This window comes from Eurosta solidaginis, chromosome 3 (genome assembly GCF_040869045.1).
Source record: "Eurosta solidaginis isolate ZX-2024a chromosome 3, ASM4086904v1, whole genome shotgun sequence".
NCBI classification, from domain to species: domain Eukaryota; kingdom Metazoa; phylum Arthropoda; class Insecta; order Diptera; family Tephritidae; genus Eurosta; species Eurosta solidaginis.
The window spans coordinates 232,671,490-232,689,369 of NC_090321.1; the positions used below are offsets into that span (position 1 = coordinate 232,671,490).

General features: G+C 37.4%; 1 protein-coding gene across 13 annotated transcripts in view; it reads right to left on the reverse strand.

Moving 5' to 3' along the window:
• Positions 1 to 7,641, reverse strand: part of RIC-3 (RIC3 acetylcholine receptor chaperone) — a 48,545-nt gene extending 40,904 nt beyond the window's left edge. Inside the window, exons 1-3 of one of the 13 annotated variants that reach the window (XM_067775551.1) lie at positions 7,372 to 7,638; positions 4,305 to 4,668; positions 2,624 to 2,731 (exon numbers count right to left, since the gene is read on the reverse strand). In XM_067775551.1, coding sequence (XP_067631652.1) covers positions 2,624 to 2,731; positions 4,305 to 4,509 — 313 coding nt within the window. In that variant the 5' untranslated portion in view covers positions 4,510 to 4,668; positions 7,372 to 7,638. Of the gene's footprint in view, positions 1 to 2,623; positions 2,732 to 4,304; positions 4,752 to 6,426; positions 6,522 to 6,749; positions 6,911 to 7,024; positions 7,275 to 7,341 lie in introns of those variants that run through there. The other 12 variants (XM_067775546.1, XM_067775549.1, XM_067775553.1 and 9 more) reach the window with 12 other exon arrangements.
• Between the last annotated feature and the right edge of the window lie 10,239 nt (positions 7,642 to 17,880).

Sequence of the window (17,880 nt, forward strand, 5' to 3'; positions counted from 1 at the left end):
TGAAACTGTAACTATTCGAATAATGGATTTTAGTGGTGAAATTGAATACTTCTAGGTAGTCGCTTTTCAATCAATGCGAAAGTTGCTACTCGATGAATCGAGTAATCAGTTAGCTGAATAGTCGATTGTAAACAAATGTAATTGATATCTCCGAAAATATTCTTCACTGAGCAAGTACTAGTTATTTCATAATCAACAACACATTTTTGGGGTGGCATGTATGACTAAAATTACCCATTTAGCCATAACTCCAGGCGCTACAGGTGTAAGCTGTTTAATTCGCAAAACACAAAATCGAGGTGAAGGACATGCCTGAACTTAAAACGACTAAGGTTTTTCAGTAGTTGGTTAAGCTAAGCTTAAACTACGTTTGCTTAATTTCTAGTCGAATATAAACTCGAGTTAAACTATTGAGCAGTTTTTCAGTCACAATTTAAGGCCGCATTTGGGGTATGATTTTTGTGCGGCAACATTGGTTTTTTATTATCTAGATAATTTGTAGATACGGCAACAGCTGGATTTTTTCTAAAAATATTTCTCCAGCGAAATATATATATTAGGGCGGGTCAAATTGTATGGGAAAAAAACTTCAGGTGAACATCTAATTTCTGAATCTATGGGTCATACTGAGTAATATTGTATATGGGACCATTGGTCTGAAATGCATTTCGAGCCTCCCTAATTTTGTTAGAAAATTTTATATCCCAATCTGAATCAGAATTTGACATTTATTTTGATGTATTTTATTTGTGAGAGCCGCTATTCTGATTGGGATTCAGAAACTGGACGTGCCTTTTCAACAATAAATTTGACCCACCCTAATATATATATATATATATATATATATATATATAGTTGTAATATCCAACATCATTATTTAATTATTCTTAAACCATATAGATCTCGAGTTGATATCCAACTTCATTCTCCAATCACCATCCAACCTTTGATACATTTTGTAAAATTAAACGTTTTCGAGTTGATCTCCAACGGCATTAATATTTTCCAATTAATATCCTAATTTCGAGAGATCTTGGGAAATGTACAGTTCTCAAATGAACATTCAACACATTTCTCCAGTTAATATCCTACATTGCATGTCGAGTTCAGGTGGAGTTGAAAAAAATCTACAAGGTGGTACCACCAAAACCAACAGCTGTTTATTGTGAGAAATAAACACCTGGTTGATAGCAGTAATGAAGCGTAGGTTATCAAAAATAAATTATATAGGCGGCCGCGTGCTGTGATGTTAACGTGCTCCGCTCTACCACACCGAAGATCCTGGGTTCCCGCCCCTGGCAAAGCAACATCAAAATTTTAGAAACGAAGTTTTTCAATTAGTAGAAAGTTTTTCTAAGCGGGGTTGCCCCATCGGCAGTGTTTGTCAAGCACTTCGAGTGTATTTCTGCCATGAAAAGCTCTCAGCGAAAACTCATCTGCCTTGCAGATGCCTTTCGAAGTCGGCAAAAAACAAGTAGCTCCCGTCCCGCCAATTTGATTAAAAGGAGCACGACGCAACTTGAAATAGAAGCTCGGCCTAAAATCTCTTCTGAAGTTAACGCGTCACATTTATTTATTTTTTTAATTATATATATTTCATTTTATTTTCGCGAAAATACTGTATTACGGAATCTTACATTTGAGTCCAGTTAGAGAACCACAAGTTAATAATTAAATTTTTTCAACTTAAGTAATAAAAAATTCCCTTTTTTGCTGACTACGCTATGATTCTCGAGTTGAGCCACTGTTTCGAAACAACTCTTGATATTTTAGAAGTGTGCCTAGTTATCAATATGAGCTCTAATGGTACTCAAGCTCAAATGTTTGTTGGGTATATTCGATGCCATTTCGAACGAACCCAAATCACCGATAGGTTAAGCGGGAGTCATTGGTGCCGTATGTCGTATCGCTGTAGTCGTATCCCTAACGTAATCAGCTGTTTATCGTTACGACGGTGAACCAAAAACCAATTGGTTGGCTGCGATACGGTTACGACCTTAGCGGCACCAATAATCGATTGCATTGATTCCCATAAGGTTGGTCCAATCAGCTGTTATGAGGTTACCGATACGGTTACCGATAAAGCACCAATGTGTGCAGCTTTAACTAGAGTTTAACCCTGCCAGATCGGCCGCTTCAGCTCAGTTTAAACTTCAGTTAAAGTAGACTGAAAAGCTGCAGAATAAGTTTAAGCGTAGTTTACCTGACTAACTGTGTTGAACTTGTACTGAAAAACCGGGCCTAAGCCACCCATTGGTGAGTTGTGACTTTAGCTGTTTTACTTAACAGTGTTTTAAACGCAGTCACATGCTCAATAAACCATAACATCAATTATGACAACTTTTATAACCAAAGCTTTCTAATTTGACTGCGAATAACGAAATACGGCAATTATTCATTATGACGAAGTAGGTATTACACAAGTATGCAGCTGTAAATATTTCCACGAAATTTTAATTATAGAAGTATTTTCTTTAAATTTTTTTACATTTCTTGAGGGGTCCTTGACAGATTTAGTTCACGAGTAATGGTGTTAAAGATACGAGTTAAAGGAAATTGTTTTTAGTATTGTTATTTGGAATTAGAATTTTAATAAGGTATGCATGATCGATTTAAAACGTACTCATCTCTCCAGTGTATAAATTCAATTGCTTGCGATACAATTGTGGACCGATTTCTGCTGAAGTTTCATTTAAAAATTTCTCCCTGTCAATAACAACATCACAACAACCTAAAACACAGTTACAACACGTTTTCATAACAAATATACGAGAGTTTGTAGAACAAAAAAGAAAACGATTAAAATATTAAAGCAATTCACAAGATCTACTATTCATCGTATGTGCTATGTAGAGATGCAAAACTCCCGGTGGGACTATCGATAGTTTAATTAGCTTCTGTAACTGCAAAAACACTCCGCAAAGATTTTGGATATAAGTCCAGTAATTGGGCTCCGGTTTCCACAGCAGCGATTTGTTTAACCTCCCGAGCTTTCAAGTCGCCCCTCTTGGTTTATATGGTATTATTTGGATACGTTGAGATGTGCATATGTACGAATGTAAGAGTGGTTCTTACAAAACAAATAAACATTTTTTCCAGTCTCACCCTTTCAGCTTCCGAACTAAAATTTATGTGGGACATGATCTATTATAGAATTGCCGATTTTGGGTCTAAGATAGGTACAAATTATTTTAATTTTTAATTTCCATAGGAAAACTTTTATCTGTGCATAATCATCTCCAGCCAAGACAATAATATGAATGTGATATTTTTGATTCTGATATTACCATATCACTAGACAAATTCGTTTATCTGATTTATATGAACTACTCTTATGTTAAGAACATTTTATTCGGAGTTAAATTAACAATACGATATTGTACGATATTATCGATAGTATTGTGACGAATATTAGTATCACTAAGCCGATACTAAGCAGCCACTCGTATGTACGTAAACAAATCAATCATCATCTACACACATACATACAAGGCAACGGAGAGATACTCCTAAATACATGTCATCATCAGCCGAAGTAGTACTCACATATACACACGCTTATGCCTATGCGAGAGAATATAAACTACAAATTTACATGTACGTAGATGGCTGGTAACCAAGCATGAAATTCACGAAATTACTAGACCTTAGTAGAAATAAGCGAATGAAGCAACGGAGAGTATAAAAGCAGCACAAGCTGAGTAGTCAGCAAACAGTTTTGATTTAAGCACGCTATTGGTTGTGAATTATAAGTGTTATTGTAAAGTACCTTAAAGTAGTCTAACAAAGACCATTTTGCATTATTGAATATTGGAGTTATTTATTCGACAATTTAGCGATTCGAACGTTTGCAGAAGGTTGGAAATAAACGGAATTTCTCTAAAATCGTTACCGTATTTTTCAAACTACTATCGAATGGTGCCACTTTTAATAGTTTTGCAGCTCTAGTGCTGTGTTTAAATCAAATTTTATATTGTAAACCATAGAAACACAATATTTAGAACTTCAAAACGAATACAACACTCTTGTGAATTGTCTTACTATAATCAAAAATATTCATATATGTCAAAACAATAATACATTGATATGTATATGTAGGTAATCACTTCTATCATGATATTCCATTGTTGCCCAATGAGTTGTGGAGTCACAGTTAAACTTTCGTTTTCTTGTCGGCCACATATCGCATCAAAAAAATGGGTGCGATGATTCCAAGCACACAGAACGACAGTTAATTTAGGCAACAATCGACAATCATAGTAGGGGTGATTATTTCAAAACGAAAAGTTTATTAAATTACTTACCACCTGGACCTCGTTGATCATTCAGATTGGCATTTTTCGACGGCGCCACACCACCAAACATCATTGGATAGAATACTTTTGGCCAAAGTATTGCAATACACCCCACTACTGTCACAATAATGACAGCTGTTTTCTTAGGACTCAGACCTTCCTCCGTTTGTGTGGGATGATTTGATGTTCGTGGCTGGGCTCGTGTTTGATGCATTTTTATCCTGTTGTAAAATTCTGGTTTTTACAAATTTCCAATCGTTCTCTGCTTCTTTTCAGCCAATTACTTTAATTCTTTTAAAACATGTGGGTATGATGGTTTAGGTTTTTTTTTCGGTTATGTAATGCGATTACTGTTCGTTAAGTTAACACCTGGCTACACTTATTTGTTCGTTACAATTTTCATGTATGTTTTTTATTAATAGATATCATTATCATTTTGAATTTTATATATATTCACTATTTGAGTAGTATTTTAGACATTTATAATTTCGGAAGTATGAGATGAATTTGAGCAAAAAAAATAAAATAACAGTATATGAAAAGGGAAAGAACTTTCAAACGACAGGTTAAATAAGGCTCCATTACTGATACTTAGCATAGACTTGACTTGACTTGGCGTAAACTTAGCAACTTAGCCACGTTTAAACCCCACTTAGCGCATACAATCTGGCATCATAATCAACAAATGTCAATTTGTATGACAAAATGTCAAAATGAAATGGAAACAAACAAATGGCATCTCAAAATATAAACGTCACTTAGAACTTACATAGAAAATCAAAATTCAACAGACTTCTAAGTCAAGTTAAGTGTTGCTAAGTTTTGAGTAATCAGTAACATGCAATGTTCGTTTAACAGAACTGTAAGTGACAGTTCTCAAGCCAAGTCAAGTCTATGCTAAGTATCAGTAATATAAAAAATAAAATTTAAATAAAATTTGGTTTATTTACTTTTATTTAAAAAAATTCAGGCTGGGTAAAGGCTCGCGTTTCATGCATGAGATTCAATGTTTTACTATTATTTCAAAAACCCAGCTTGACTGAAAATTACTTGCCACAGATTCCTATTCATCTTGAAAAGAGAAAATTTCGTTATATTGAAAATGTACACAGTTGAGCAAATGAGAAAAATAGTATGAATAGTTGAGAATTTCCGTTCAATTTTCAGATACTAGAGAATATTGTCTGGACTTTTTTTCTTAACCGAGCATAAGTCAAATCAATTCGTATTTAATTGACGGAATTCGTTGAAAATTGCGACTCTTTAATCGAAGCAGAGAGGACCTACGAACGATCACTGGGACACTGTAGTCTACGATATCACCTAAGTCCTGTACTCAAAGAACAATACCCTAACCTACGAACGATCACTGGGACACTGTAGTCTACGATATCACCTAAGTCCTGTACTCAAAGAACAATACCCTAAACTTGCAGAAGAGGAACGCAAACTACCTAGGGAAACGCGAGTTTCTCTAGCTCAACTTCGATCTGGATACTGTAACAGGTTAAACTCTTACCTATCCAGAATCAACCCCGACATACCAAATGTATGCCCTACTTGCAATGTGTCCCCACATGACACCAACCATCTCTTCAATTGTAATGTGGAACCAACGCCTCTAACACCCCTCTCATTATGGTCCACCCCTTGTTGAAACAGCAAGTTTCCTTGGACTCCCGTTAGAGGATATTGATAACAATTTGTGATCGGTCACACCTATTGGAAGGGGCGGAGCACTATTACAACAACAACAACAACAACAACATATCACCTTAGTAAATGAAATCTCTCCGATACTCTCATCTGTCGCATTTGTGAGCTGGAGGGGAAATGCCGGTTCACATTCTTTGCGAATGCATCGCTCCGGTAAAGCAGTGGAAGAGCCTCTCCATGTGGCGTGACTGTGAATCCCTTCGTTATATGGAGTAACAAGCCTGAAGAGGTACTTGAATACATTAAAAATCTCCAGAGACAGTAATATGCTGAAAGGTTAAGCACAAACGATATAAATAAAGGTGCAGGCAGTGCATCGCGGTCTATTAATAAAACTAATAATAATATAACTTTGAAGAGAATTTTGCTTTGTTTCTTATATAAAAATATATTGTTGAAAATAATTGAACATTACTGTATATATTTATTGTATGGTATAGCACATTGGGAAGAGTATTAAAATCTGATGTGGGTGACACCTTTTTGTTGCCTACTGAAATCAATTAACCAATTTTTTTTTTTTTGCTTTTAAATTGTTTTTTTTTTTTAATTCATAATTTCGTTTTGCAAGATTAGTAGCGAAATCGTGTCAGGCCTCTCATACGAATTTCGTAACAAGTTCAAGTAAAAATCTAAAAAAAAAAATGTTAAGTGAGATGTTGAAATTTTTTAATTCCATATCATTGACACTTTCTTGTGCATAGTCACTATTCATACAAAAATATTTTAATAACATACAAATTCCGGTCAAATAATTTTTCCTGCAATTTTCAAATTAATAATCGCTTCTTTTTTATTAATATTATAACGTTTCAGAATTTTGTTCAATTATGTATCAAAAAATTTCTGTCACTTTATAATTTTGAATTTAATATTAAACAATTACATTTAATTGTTTTTGTTCTTTTTTTGCATAACACTAGGTTTTCTGACGTACATTTCAGTTCATTATTTTATTATAATTCTTTCACAATTTTTTTTTTACATTCTTATAAATTTTTATTCATTATTACATAAAATTTTTGCGATCCTCACTGCGTTTTTGCGACTAAATCAACATTTTGCCCGTGATGATTTATTTTTAGCGCTCGCACATTTTGAGCATTTCAGAAATTTAAAATTTGTAGTATTTGCTCCACAAATAAAACAACCCCAAAAAATAACGCAAAAAACACACAACTGCACAATATCATTCCAATGACTTTTGAAATTTGCAAATTTTATAGATAACTAGTTATACATATTTATGTATATATGTACATATGCAACTATTTATTTGCACAATTTTTAAAATACATAATTGCTTGATTAGCTTTTCAAATTCTTTTACAGTGCCCTTCATATTTAATTTTATGCTTGCCTTGTTATCACTATGTATGACGGTATATGTGAAATATGTATTTCATTTTTTTTTAATTTTGCGCAAAAGTCGTTGTTTATGTTCGATCTGGTCAAGTTAAACTCGGAGACTAGTTGGTAATATTAAAAATGTGACCAGTGAAAATTTGTTGAAGAGAAAACTCATTGTGCCTGCCCCTACACCGCACCATGAAAGTCATCGTACGCAGCGCTCATCATTTCAAACAGTCAAAACAAAACCCATCGTTTTTCTAGCCATGCAAGTCCATTGTTTATTTGTTTTGGTCTTGTTTTTTTTTTTGAGAAAATTGTTGTTGAAGTTTCGTATGCCTTCTAATCTTGTCGCTACTGTTGTTGCTCTATTGCTCTCCTCATAAATATATTATAGCAATTTTCCTGTCTGCTCTTTTCCACCATTCACTGATTTCAATTTTTACTATACTCTTGCATATGTGTTTATGTATGTATATATATATATATGTACGCGTGAATAATTTGCAAATGAAAAACTTTTATCATCGCTAATTTTGTTTCCAAAATGATATGAAATTTTATTATGTACAAAATAGCAACATTATTTCGAAAAACTGTGAAATATACAAAAATTCGTTCGTGCTGCAGGCAGGGCCGTAGAGAGAAAATCCGGGCCCGGGACTAAACAATTTACGGGCCCCCTATAAAAAAATCCACTAATATATTTGATTAATTTGAATTAATTACGTCTCATTCATGAATCATTATTGATGGATTACATCAAAAAAAAAAAAAAAATGTTGCCACATGAACTAAATTATTTTTGGACTAAAAGCTGAAAATAAAATTAACACAGAATATTTACTATTTATACTATTTTATTGTAACTTAGAAATACAATTCTCTTTTAACAGCCACATATTGTTTCAAATATGTTATTGTTTTCTAGTTATTTGGTAACATTTTAATACCTTTCTGATAAATTTAATGATGATTATAAATTTTAATTATTCAATATAGAAGGTTCGGATATCAAAGAGTGGCTTTTCTTGCTTTTTTAATTTAACTGTCTTGTAGCGGCCACCGTGGTGTGATGGTAGCGTGCTCCGCCTATCACACCGTATGCCCTGGGTTCAACTCCCGGGCAAAGCAACATCAAAATTTTAGAAATAAGATTTTTCAATTAGAAACAAATTTTTCTAAGCGGGGTCGCCCCTCGGCAGTGTCTGGCAAGCGCTCCGATTGTATTTCTGCCATGAAAAGCTCTCAGTGAAAACTCATCTGCCTTGCAGATGCCGTTCGGAGTCGGCATAAAACATGTAGGTCCCGTCCGGCCAATTTGTAGGGAAAAATCAAGAGGAGCACGACGCAAATTGGAAGAGAAGCTCGGCCTTAGATCTCTTCGGAGGTTATCGCGCCTTACATTTATTTTTTTTATTTAGTCTTGCCAAAAAGGATTCAACACAAAGCGTGGCAAGACCTGAAACTCGATCTTGAGATGAACAAGATCTATGAAAGTTTTTGATTCTTGAAAGGACGGAATGTTCTGCACTAGCTACAGTGACAGGTATAGTGCAAAAGATACGTAAAGCAACACAAATGTTGGGGAAAATTGTATACAGATTTTGAACATATCGCTCATTCACTTCAATAGTGTCATAACTCAAAAAACACGACTTTTGAGTTAATAACATATTGGGGCGAATATTAGCAACACTAAGGGCTACTATCATCTCTAAGCCGATGCTAAGCAGTGACTTGTATGCACATCAATAAATCAATCATTATGTCTACACATATGTACGTACAGATTTTGAACATATCGCTCATTCACTTCAATAGTGTCATAACTCAAAAAACACGACTTTTGAGTTAATAACATATTGGGGCGAATATTAGCAACACTAAGGGATACTATCATCTCTAAGCCGATGCTAAGCAGTGACTTGTATGCACATCAATAAATCAATCATTATGTCTACACATATGTACGTACACGCAGCGGAGAAGGGACGCACAAACACATGCAGATATCTTATCTGAGATGCCCCCAAAGGTATGCAATTATAATTGTGCTCACATATACACGCGCATAGGAGAAGCCATAGACGTAGTAATTTTATAGCTGATAACCAACTAGTAAATTCTAGAAATGGAAGAAGTACTCGAACGAGAAATCACAGAGTATAAAAGGTAGCAACAGTAGAGGCACGACAATCAGTTTGATTTAAGACGCTATCTGGCGAGCAATAGTAGTGTTATTGTGAAGTACTTTAATAAAGGCCATTTTTCATTATTGAATAGTGGAGTTATTTATTCAACAGTTCGAACGTTAGCAGAAGGTTTCAAATAAGCGGAATTCAGTAAATTCGTTACAATATAAACGTACCCAATATCATGATCTATGTTGTATAAAAAAATCTTTGTGATCAGTTAAAAATTTACCACGTGCTATAAAATGAAAATATGCTTTTATATGTGCAACATATGAGAGTTAAAATCTTTGGATGGCTCTGCTGTAAAATTGTGTTTTTTGAGTTATAACACGAAGTAAATGAGCAGATGGCATTTAGCAATTCCAAAGGTGACAGACCTTTATCAAAATTAGCTTCGTAAATGTGTTTCAAGTGAATTATTTCGCATTCTAAGCTTTGAGAAATGTCCGACTTGTATTTTTCGACAAATTTTGCTGCGCTCGCCCTAACCGTAGTTTCATCCATGTCTTCAAATTTCCACAAAAAGGAAAACGTCTCGCTCAAATTTTTCATAGCTGCAAATGGTTCAGCAATGCCAGTGATTACCCAATCAACGATTACCAGGAATGTATTGTTTTTAAAATCAGACTCTGAATCATCCGTAATCATCTCATTTAAATTATCTGCAGAACGTCTTTTGGGTTTTCTCTTTCGAATGTCCGGAAACTTTGGCGAGATGTTCAATTGAACAACAACTGTTTTGCATTCGTTTAAAATTGTTTCCCATTGGTTCCTGATCAACTTCAAAGAAGCTAATAAGGCATCTAGATGTCGGACCTCAACATCTATGGTGGCGTATCTAGCTTTGAGTACGACGTTTCTTTCAATAATGATAGTCAGTATTTTGAATCAAATTGAGGACAGCAAGATATATTCGAACTTGTTGATGTACTTGAGAATGCTGGTAACATCTCCGTATGCTTGCGCAGTCAAATTTGGCTTTTGGCTGAAAGACTATGAAGAGAGCTTGGCATGCCCATCGTTGTAGAGTGCTGCTGAAAATAGTAAAATATTTTTGTACAACTCCGAAGAATGTAATTGCAGCCGTACAATATTCTGCAGCATCAACACCACATAAATTGAGACTGTGGGTTGCACAAGGCGAGTAATCAGCATTCGAGTTTTTGTCGTGAATGTGACGTTGTGCTCCGTTGTAAGCTCCTTTCATATTGGCGCCGTTATCGTACTGTAACGAATTTACTTGCAAATCCTCTTATTTGCCCTTCTGCTAAGTTCGAATCACTAAACTGTTGAATAAATAACTCCAATATTAAATACTGGAAAAATGGCCTTTAATAAAGTACTTCACAATAACACTCAAATTGTGCAACGAATAGCTTGCTTAATAACCAAACTGATAGCTTAAATGAAACTGACTTTCAAAATAAACTGCTATTGCTCGCTAGATATCATCTTAATCGAAACTGTTTGACAACTCAAATCAAACTGAATTCCAGCGCCTCTACAATTGTCGCCTTTTATACTCTTTGATTTCAGCCTTCGCATCTTCTAGGCGCTTCCAGAATCTACTAGTCCAGCAGCTCTCAAACTTCTCAGCTGTAACTACAATTGCACAATTTTATACATCTTCTAGGCGCTTCCAGAATCTACTAGTTCAGCAGCTCTCAAACTCGTTACTGCTTAGCATCGGCTTAGAGATGGCAGCACTACTTAGTTTTGCTAATATTCGTAACACTGCCCTCTACCTAAGTATGATCGTCCCGATTAGACAAATCTCCCGATCTAAACGTTGCCAGCCTTTCCAAATGGACCACTTTCATTTGGGTTCGTGGTTTACCAATGGTTTGTATGCGGTACACTACATCGTTGATCCGTTTTACAACTTTGTATGGGCCTTCCCAATTACATTGGAATTTCGGGGACAAACCTTTTTTACGTTGTGGGTTGTATAAGAGCACCAAATCTCCTTCCTGAAAACCTACGGAATTAATTGCTTTATCGTATCTGGCTTTCATCTTGTCACTCATAATCTTTGTTTGTTGCCTTATCAGATCATGTATTTCTCTTAGCTCTTCTTCCAGATCACTAGTGGATTTCTTGACATTTCCCTCCGCATTGGCATCTATCCCAAAGGTCAAATCAGCTGGCAGTCTAAGGTCATTGCCAAAAATTACTTTTGCAGGGGTTTGGCCCGTTGTCTCATGTACTGCTGATCGGTAAGCCATCAAGAATAATGGTATGCGGGTATCCCACTCTTTATGGTACTTGTCTACTACTTTCCTTAAGTGCTCCTCCAATGTTCTATTGAATCGTTCTACCATAACATCGGATTGAGGATGCAATGCAGTTGTTCGTGTTTTTCGAATACCCAATGATTTGCACTGCCTTGGTCAGAATGTAACTCCATTGGTATACCATACCTTGCAACCCAATTGTTTTCAAACACTTCTGCTACCGTTTCCGCTTCTTGATTTGGGATTGGGTATACCTCTGGCCATTTGCTGAAATAATCCATAACTACCAGTACATATTTGTTTCCGCCGTTGCTAGGGCCATGACTTCGGGTTCTGGGCCCTTTCGCTCTGCTGCAAACTTCGCAGTTCGCAATCCACTCAGTGACCGACTGACGGCAACTAACCCAATAGAATCTCTGTTTAATCTTCTCGAGCGTCTTCGCGATTTCAAGATGACCTCCGCTTGGACCATTATGCAGCTCGCTGAGCACGTCAGGAATCCTCTTTCTGGAAACAACTATCAGTTTCTTCTTGCATTTACCATCCTCACTCTCCCATACTCGATGAAGGCAACCGGATATCAATTCTAAACTGTTCCACTGTGCCCAATATGACTTCGCAATGGGACTCTCTGCTGACATCTCTTCTCTGTTTGGTCTTTCGTTTCGTTCAAGCCCTTGCATAACACGTGACAGATCTGTATCTTCTAGCTAACACTTTCTTAGCCATTTTAAAGCTGCGTGATATGTCCTGACACGGAATCGCTGGCCGTAGAGGTATTTGTTAAAATGTTTAATGCACTCTACCAATGCCAACAGCTCTCTCCGCGTAACGCAGTAGTTCCTCTCTGGTTTTCCAATCGAACAGCTGTAAATGCAACTACCTTCTCCTGTCCATCGACCAGTTGTGATAAAACGCCTCCTATAGCATATCCACTCGCATCTGTATCTATAATAAATGTTGCTCCTGGAAGCGGATATGCTAACATTGGGGCAGTGCACAAACGCTCCTTCAATGTTTGGAAAGCCACTTCTTGCTCCTGCTTCCATTCAAAAGCTTTATTTTTTCTTGTAAGCTCATGGAGGCTATGGGCTACGCTGGAAAAATTTGGTACAAATCGGCGGTAATATGTGCACAGCCCAAGGAAACTTCTTAATTCATGTAGGTTCTGTGGTCTTGGCCAATCCTTTACAGCCTCTATCATTTCGTTCGCAGTGTAGATGCCCTCTGTCGTTACCTTGTGACGCAAATAATTTACTTCCTTTTTAAACAGCGCACACTTTTTGGGACTTAACTTCAGACCAGCGCCAGCTATTCTTTGGAAAACTTCCTCCAAGTTCCTAAGATGTTCATCAAAATTCTTGCCCAATACGATGATATCGTCCAGGTACACAAAGCATGTTTTCCAATGTAGTCCTTTCAGTACCTGGTCCATGTGTCTCTCAAAAGTAGCTGGTGCATTACAAAGTCCAAAAGGCATCGCTGTAAATTGCCAAACACCATCACCGACACTGAAGGCTGTTTTCTCTTTATCTTCCTCCTTCACCTCCACTTGCCAGTAGCCGCTTTTCAAGTCCAGCGTGGAAAACCATTTCGTACCAAATAGCGAGTCCAGAGTGTCGGCAATTCTTGGCAATGGGTAGCTATCCTTTTTCGTTACGTCATTCAACTTCCGGTAGTCCACGCAAAACCTCATTTTTCCATCCTTCTTCTTTACAAGTACTGCCGGTGAGCTCCATGGACTAGCTGATGGTTCGATGACGCCGCTGTCGCTCATTTCTTGAATGATTTGACTCACAACTTCCCGCTTCGCCAGTGGAACACTACGTGGAGCTTGATGGATCGGCCTCGCATATCCAGTGTCAATTTGATGTTTCACAACGTTGGTGCGGCCTGGTTTAGAACCATCCTGGTCAAAGATGTTCGCGTACTTTAGGAGCAGTTGTTTTGCTTACTCTGATATGCTTCCTCTAGCCCCTGCGTCCATGCCGTGATGTCATTTGAAAGACCAGTATTACTAGCTGAAACGTGTTCCTGGAGCTGTTCACAGTTAATAACTACTTCAGCCTCTTGGCATCTCCACAAAATAGCTCCTTTAGTCAGTTTGAGTGGTGACTTGAACTCATTGAGTACTCTTACCGGAATACGTCCATCTTGTTTTGTCATAGCCAGGGTTTTTCCTATAAGTATGTTTAGTGCTGATTTGTTTGCTGCTTTGACAACCCACAATTTGTTTGTCCCACAATCTCCATCAACCTTTGCCCATATGACTGCTTCGGATTTTGGTGGTATTTGCTGACTCTCTTCCACCAGCACTCGTTTACTGCTGTAGCCTCTCTCGTAGCCGAAATTAAGTGGTACATCCGTGTTTTTATATCGCATCGTCTTGCTTTGCATGTCGATCTTGATGCCCTGGTCGATTAAGAAGTTCACTCCAATTATGATTTCATCAACAATTTCTGCCACTATAAAATTGTGTACTACCGTGACGTTCCCAATTGCGACATCACATGATACTTCTCCTAGAACCGTGCTGTCTTCTCCAGTGGCTGTACGTAATCTTGCTCCATGCAATGGTCTTATCTTCTTGTTTACTAAATCCGCTCGAATGATGGAATGAGATGCACCCGTATCTACAGTCAGTAAACGTTCCTTTCCATCCACATGTCCTCCGACAGTAAGATTGTTTGACCTTCTTCCAATTTGTGAGATAGAGATTATGGGGCATTCAATTGAGGGAGCCAGCTGTCGCCCCTTGCGGCTGACTCGCTTTAGTTTAACGGTTGAGTGGACTTGGAGATTTGCTCATCTCCTTCAGCTCTGCGTTTACGGCTACCCACATTGTTGGAGCTATTGGGACCGGTGCTGCAATGTCGTGCAATATGACCTGGGTTGCCGCACTTGAAACATTTAATAACTCCGGCATTCTTCTGTTGAGATCCCTTCAGTGCTTCCAAAATTGTGTCTACCCAGTCTGGCCTTTCTACTTCCACACAGCGTGATTTGAAAACTGGCTTACACAGAACCGACGCTGTTTCCTGAATCAGAGCTTGTGACACCGTTTCTGCGAATGTTGGCTTTGGGTTTGCGTATGTAGCTCGCTTTGTTTCTGCGTCCCGTATGCCATTTATAAAACTCTGGATTTTTACCCTCTCGGTGTACTCCACGGGTGCGTCCGCATTTGCCAAATGTGCCAACCTTTCAACATCCGAGGCAAACTCCTGTAAAGTCTCATTCGCTCTTTGGTGATGGTTTTGCAACTCAATTTGGAATATCTGTTTTCTATGCTCGCTTCCATAACGTCTCCCGACAGCGGCCATCAATGCTTCATAGCTGTTCCGTTCGTACTCTGGAATAGCCTGTAAGATTTTGGCAGCTGGTCCTTTCAATGCTACGAAAAGTGCAGCAACTTTATCTTCAGCATTCCAGTTGTTCACTGTTGCGGTCTTCTCAAACTGTAGCTTAAAAACCTGGAAAGGAATAGAACCGTCAAAGGATGGTGTTTTTACCTTTGGATTACTCGTTGAAACTGCTGGGCGATTCAGTTGCAACTGCTCGATACATCCTCTCAAAGCATCCACTTCGGCCTCGATTTTTTCCTCAAACTGTAAAATTTTTGTATCCTGGGCCTCCCAGCTTCGATGTTACCTTTAACTCCTGTGCCTCCAGCTGCGAGGTTATGCGGGTCTCCTGTGCTTTCAACTGCTCAGCCGACTGAGATGTCATATATGTCTTTTGCTCTTCCAGTTGTGTTTCCATCTTGGATGTAATCTGCATCGACATTTCTTACATACGCGTTTCTTGTGCTTCAATCTTCGATGTTATTTCTGACGACATTTCTGACATACGCGTTTCTTGTGCTTCAATCTTCGATGTTATTTCTGATGATATTTCTTTTACTGTCGATGTTTGTGCAGATATTGCAGCCAAAATCATGCTCAAGTCTGTGCTCGTAACTGTCTGCGATGTTTCGTTTTTCTCTTCAATATTTGTTGTTGTCTCGTCCCCATCAGGATAAAAGACATACTCATCCACATCAATTCCTTCTGCTTCCATTGTTTCTCGTAGCCGTGCCTGAAGTTCGAGTTTAACGCCGCTTGTATTCAATCCACGGCTCTCCAACTCCTTCTTCAGTTGCTGGATCTTCAATTCACTGAACTTTGCCATGTCCTTGTTGCCCTCTGGAATTTATTCAACAATTCCTCTTCTTTATTTGCAAATCCTCTTATTTGCCCTTCTGCTAAGTTCGAATCACTAAACTGTTGAATAAATAACTCCAATATTAAATACTGGAAAAATGACCTTTATTAAAGTACTTCACAATAACACTCAAACTGTGCAACGAATAGCTTGCTTAATAGCCAAACTGATAGCTTAAATGAAACTGACTTTCAAAATAATACTGCTATTGCTCGCTAGATATCGTCTTAATCGAAACTGCTTGACAACTCAAATCAAACTGAATTCCAGCGCCTCTACAATTGTCGCCTTTTATACTCTTCTCAAACTTCTCAGCTATAACTACAATTGCACAATTTTATACATCTTCTAGGCGCTTCCAGAATCTACTAGTCCAGCAGCTCTCAAACTTCTCAGCTGTAACTACAATTGCACAATTTTATAGTTTTTCTCATTGCATACTTATAGGAGTATCTCAGATATATGCATGTGTTTGTGCATTGACTCTCCGCTGCTCGTAGACGTACATGGTACATATGTGTAGACGTAATTATTGTTTCGTTTATGTAGATACATAATGATTGATCTATGGATGTGATTTCACGTCACTGCTTAGCATCGGCTTAGAGATGGCAGTACTCCTTAGTTTTGCTAATATTCGTAACAGTACCCTTGTGCACGACAATCTTTTAATGGGATTTCATGTTTACCTAGAGTATGGCAAATTAGGTCAGCGATTTTCTGACCAGTTTTTTGGTTACAATTCACGAAAGCGAAAAACCGTTATTGAATTGTAAAATTTATTGCTTTCGAATTGAAATGGAGTTAGCGCAAAATTAACGTAGTCAACGTGACTAGCATCAGGCTTAGCATCAACGATAACAGCAAAATACTTAGCTTTCTTGCCTTGATCTAAAGTTTCCCTCACGTGCTTTGCACATTTCTATAAACTCGTTCTGAATGTCTGGGGAAAGATAGTGAACTTGTAAACGTTTGTGCTGCTGTTGTGAAATTCAAACTTTCTCCAAATGATCTCTATGTATCGGATCATAATGGTTTATGAGATCTTAGATGCCCAAAAAATTTCCATCGTTTCGTTCACCAAGATGTACACTTTCGCCTTTGAAAGTTAGGCCTCTTTCACCCAAAAATAAAATAGTGTCCAAAATTCTATATAAAATTTCTTTCCACTTTTGAGTTTCAGTGATTAGCTGGTCATTGAAAAGTGTATCAATTGTAGCCTCCTTTTGAACTAGATTTTGTAAAGATCGCCATTGAATATAACATTTAATGATCTTGAGTATTTTCGTGTACTAACAGTTTATCGTATAGCTTATTCTATGCCTGAAATTTCGAATATCCGCCAGGGCAACAAATTTTAGGTCACTTCAAATTATTGGTGCATAGCAGACGACATGGTAGGCAATAAAAAGCATTGCTACTGGCACTCTACACTATCCAGTCACGCTCCACTTTCTCTCCATTTGGCAATATTCTGTTTAACAACGAGGTAGGAAATGCCTCGTCATGACAATCACGTGGAAAAATAACAGGACACTTTTGATGACCTCGACGAATTATTCCGTTGCCTTCTTCAGATCGCAAAAACTCATTATTCACCGTACCGATATTGAAGTCTTTTAAATAATCTGGACTTTGATACAGAGTTGGTGGTATTGTTGGAAGACTTTTTGAAGATGAACCTTCATCAGTGTCACCACGAAAACTTTACGATTTCGGATTCATGTAAACATACATTTTTGTTTGATGTTTTTATAGTCTCCTCACTGGTCGAAGGCCCACGCAAAAGATCATTATCAATATTCGTTGCTTTAAAATTTGCACATGAAACCACTAAAGACTCTCTTGAATTAAAAAAAAATTCTTAATGCCTCTAAATCGTAGCCC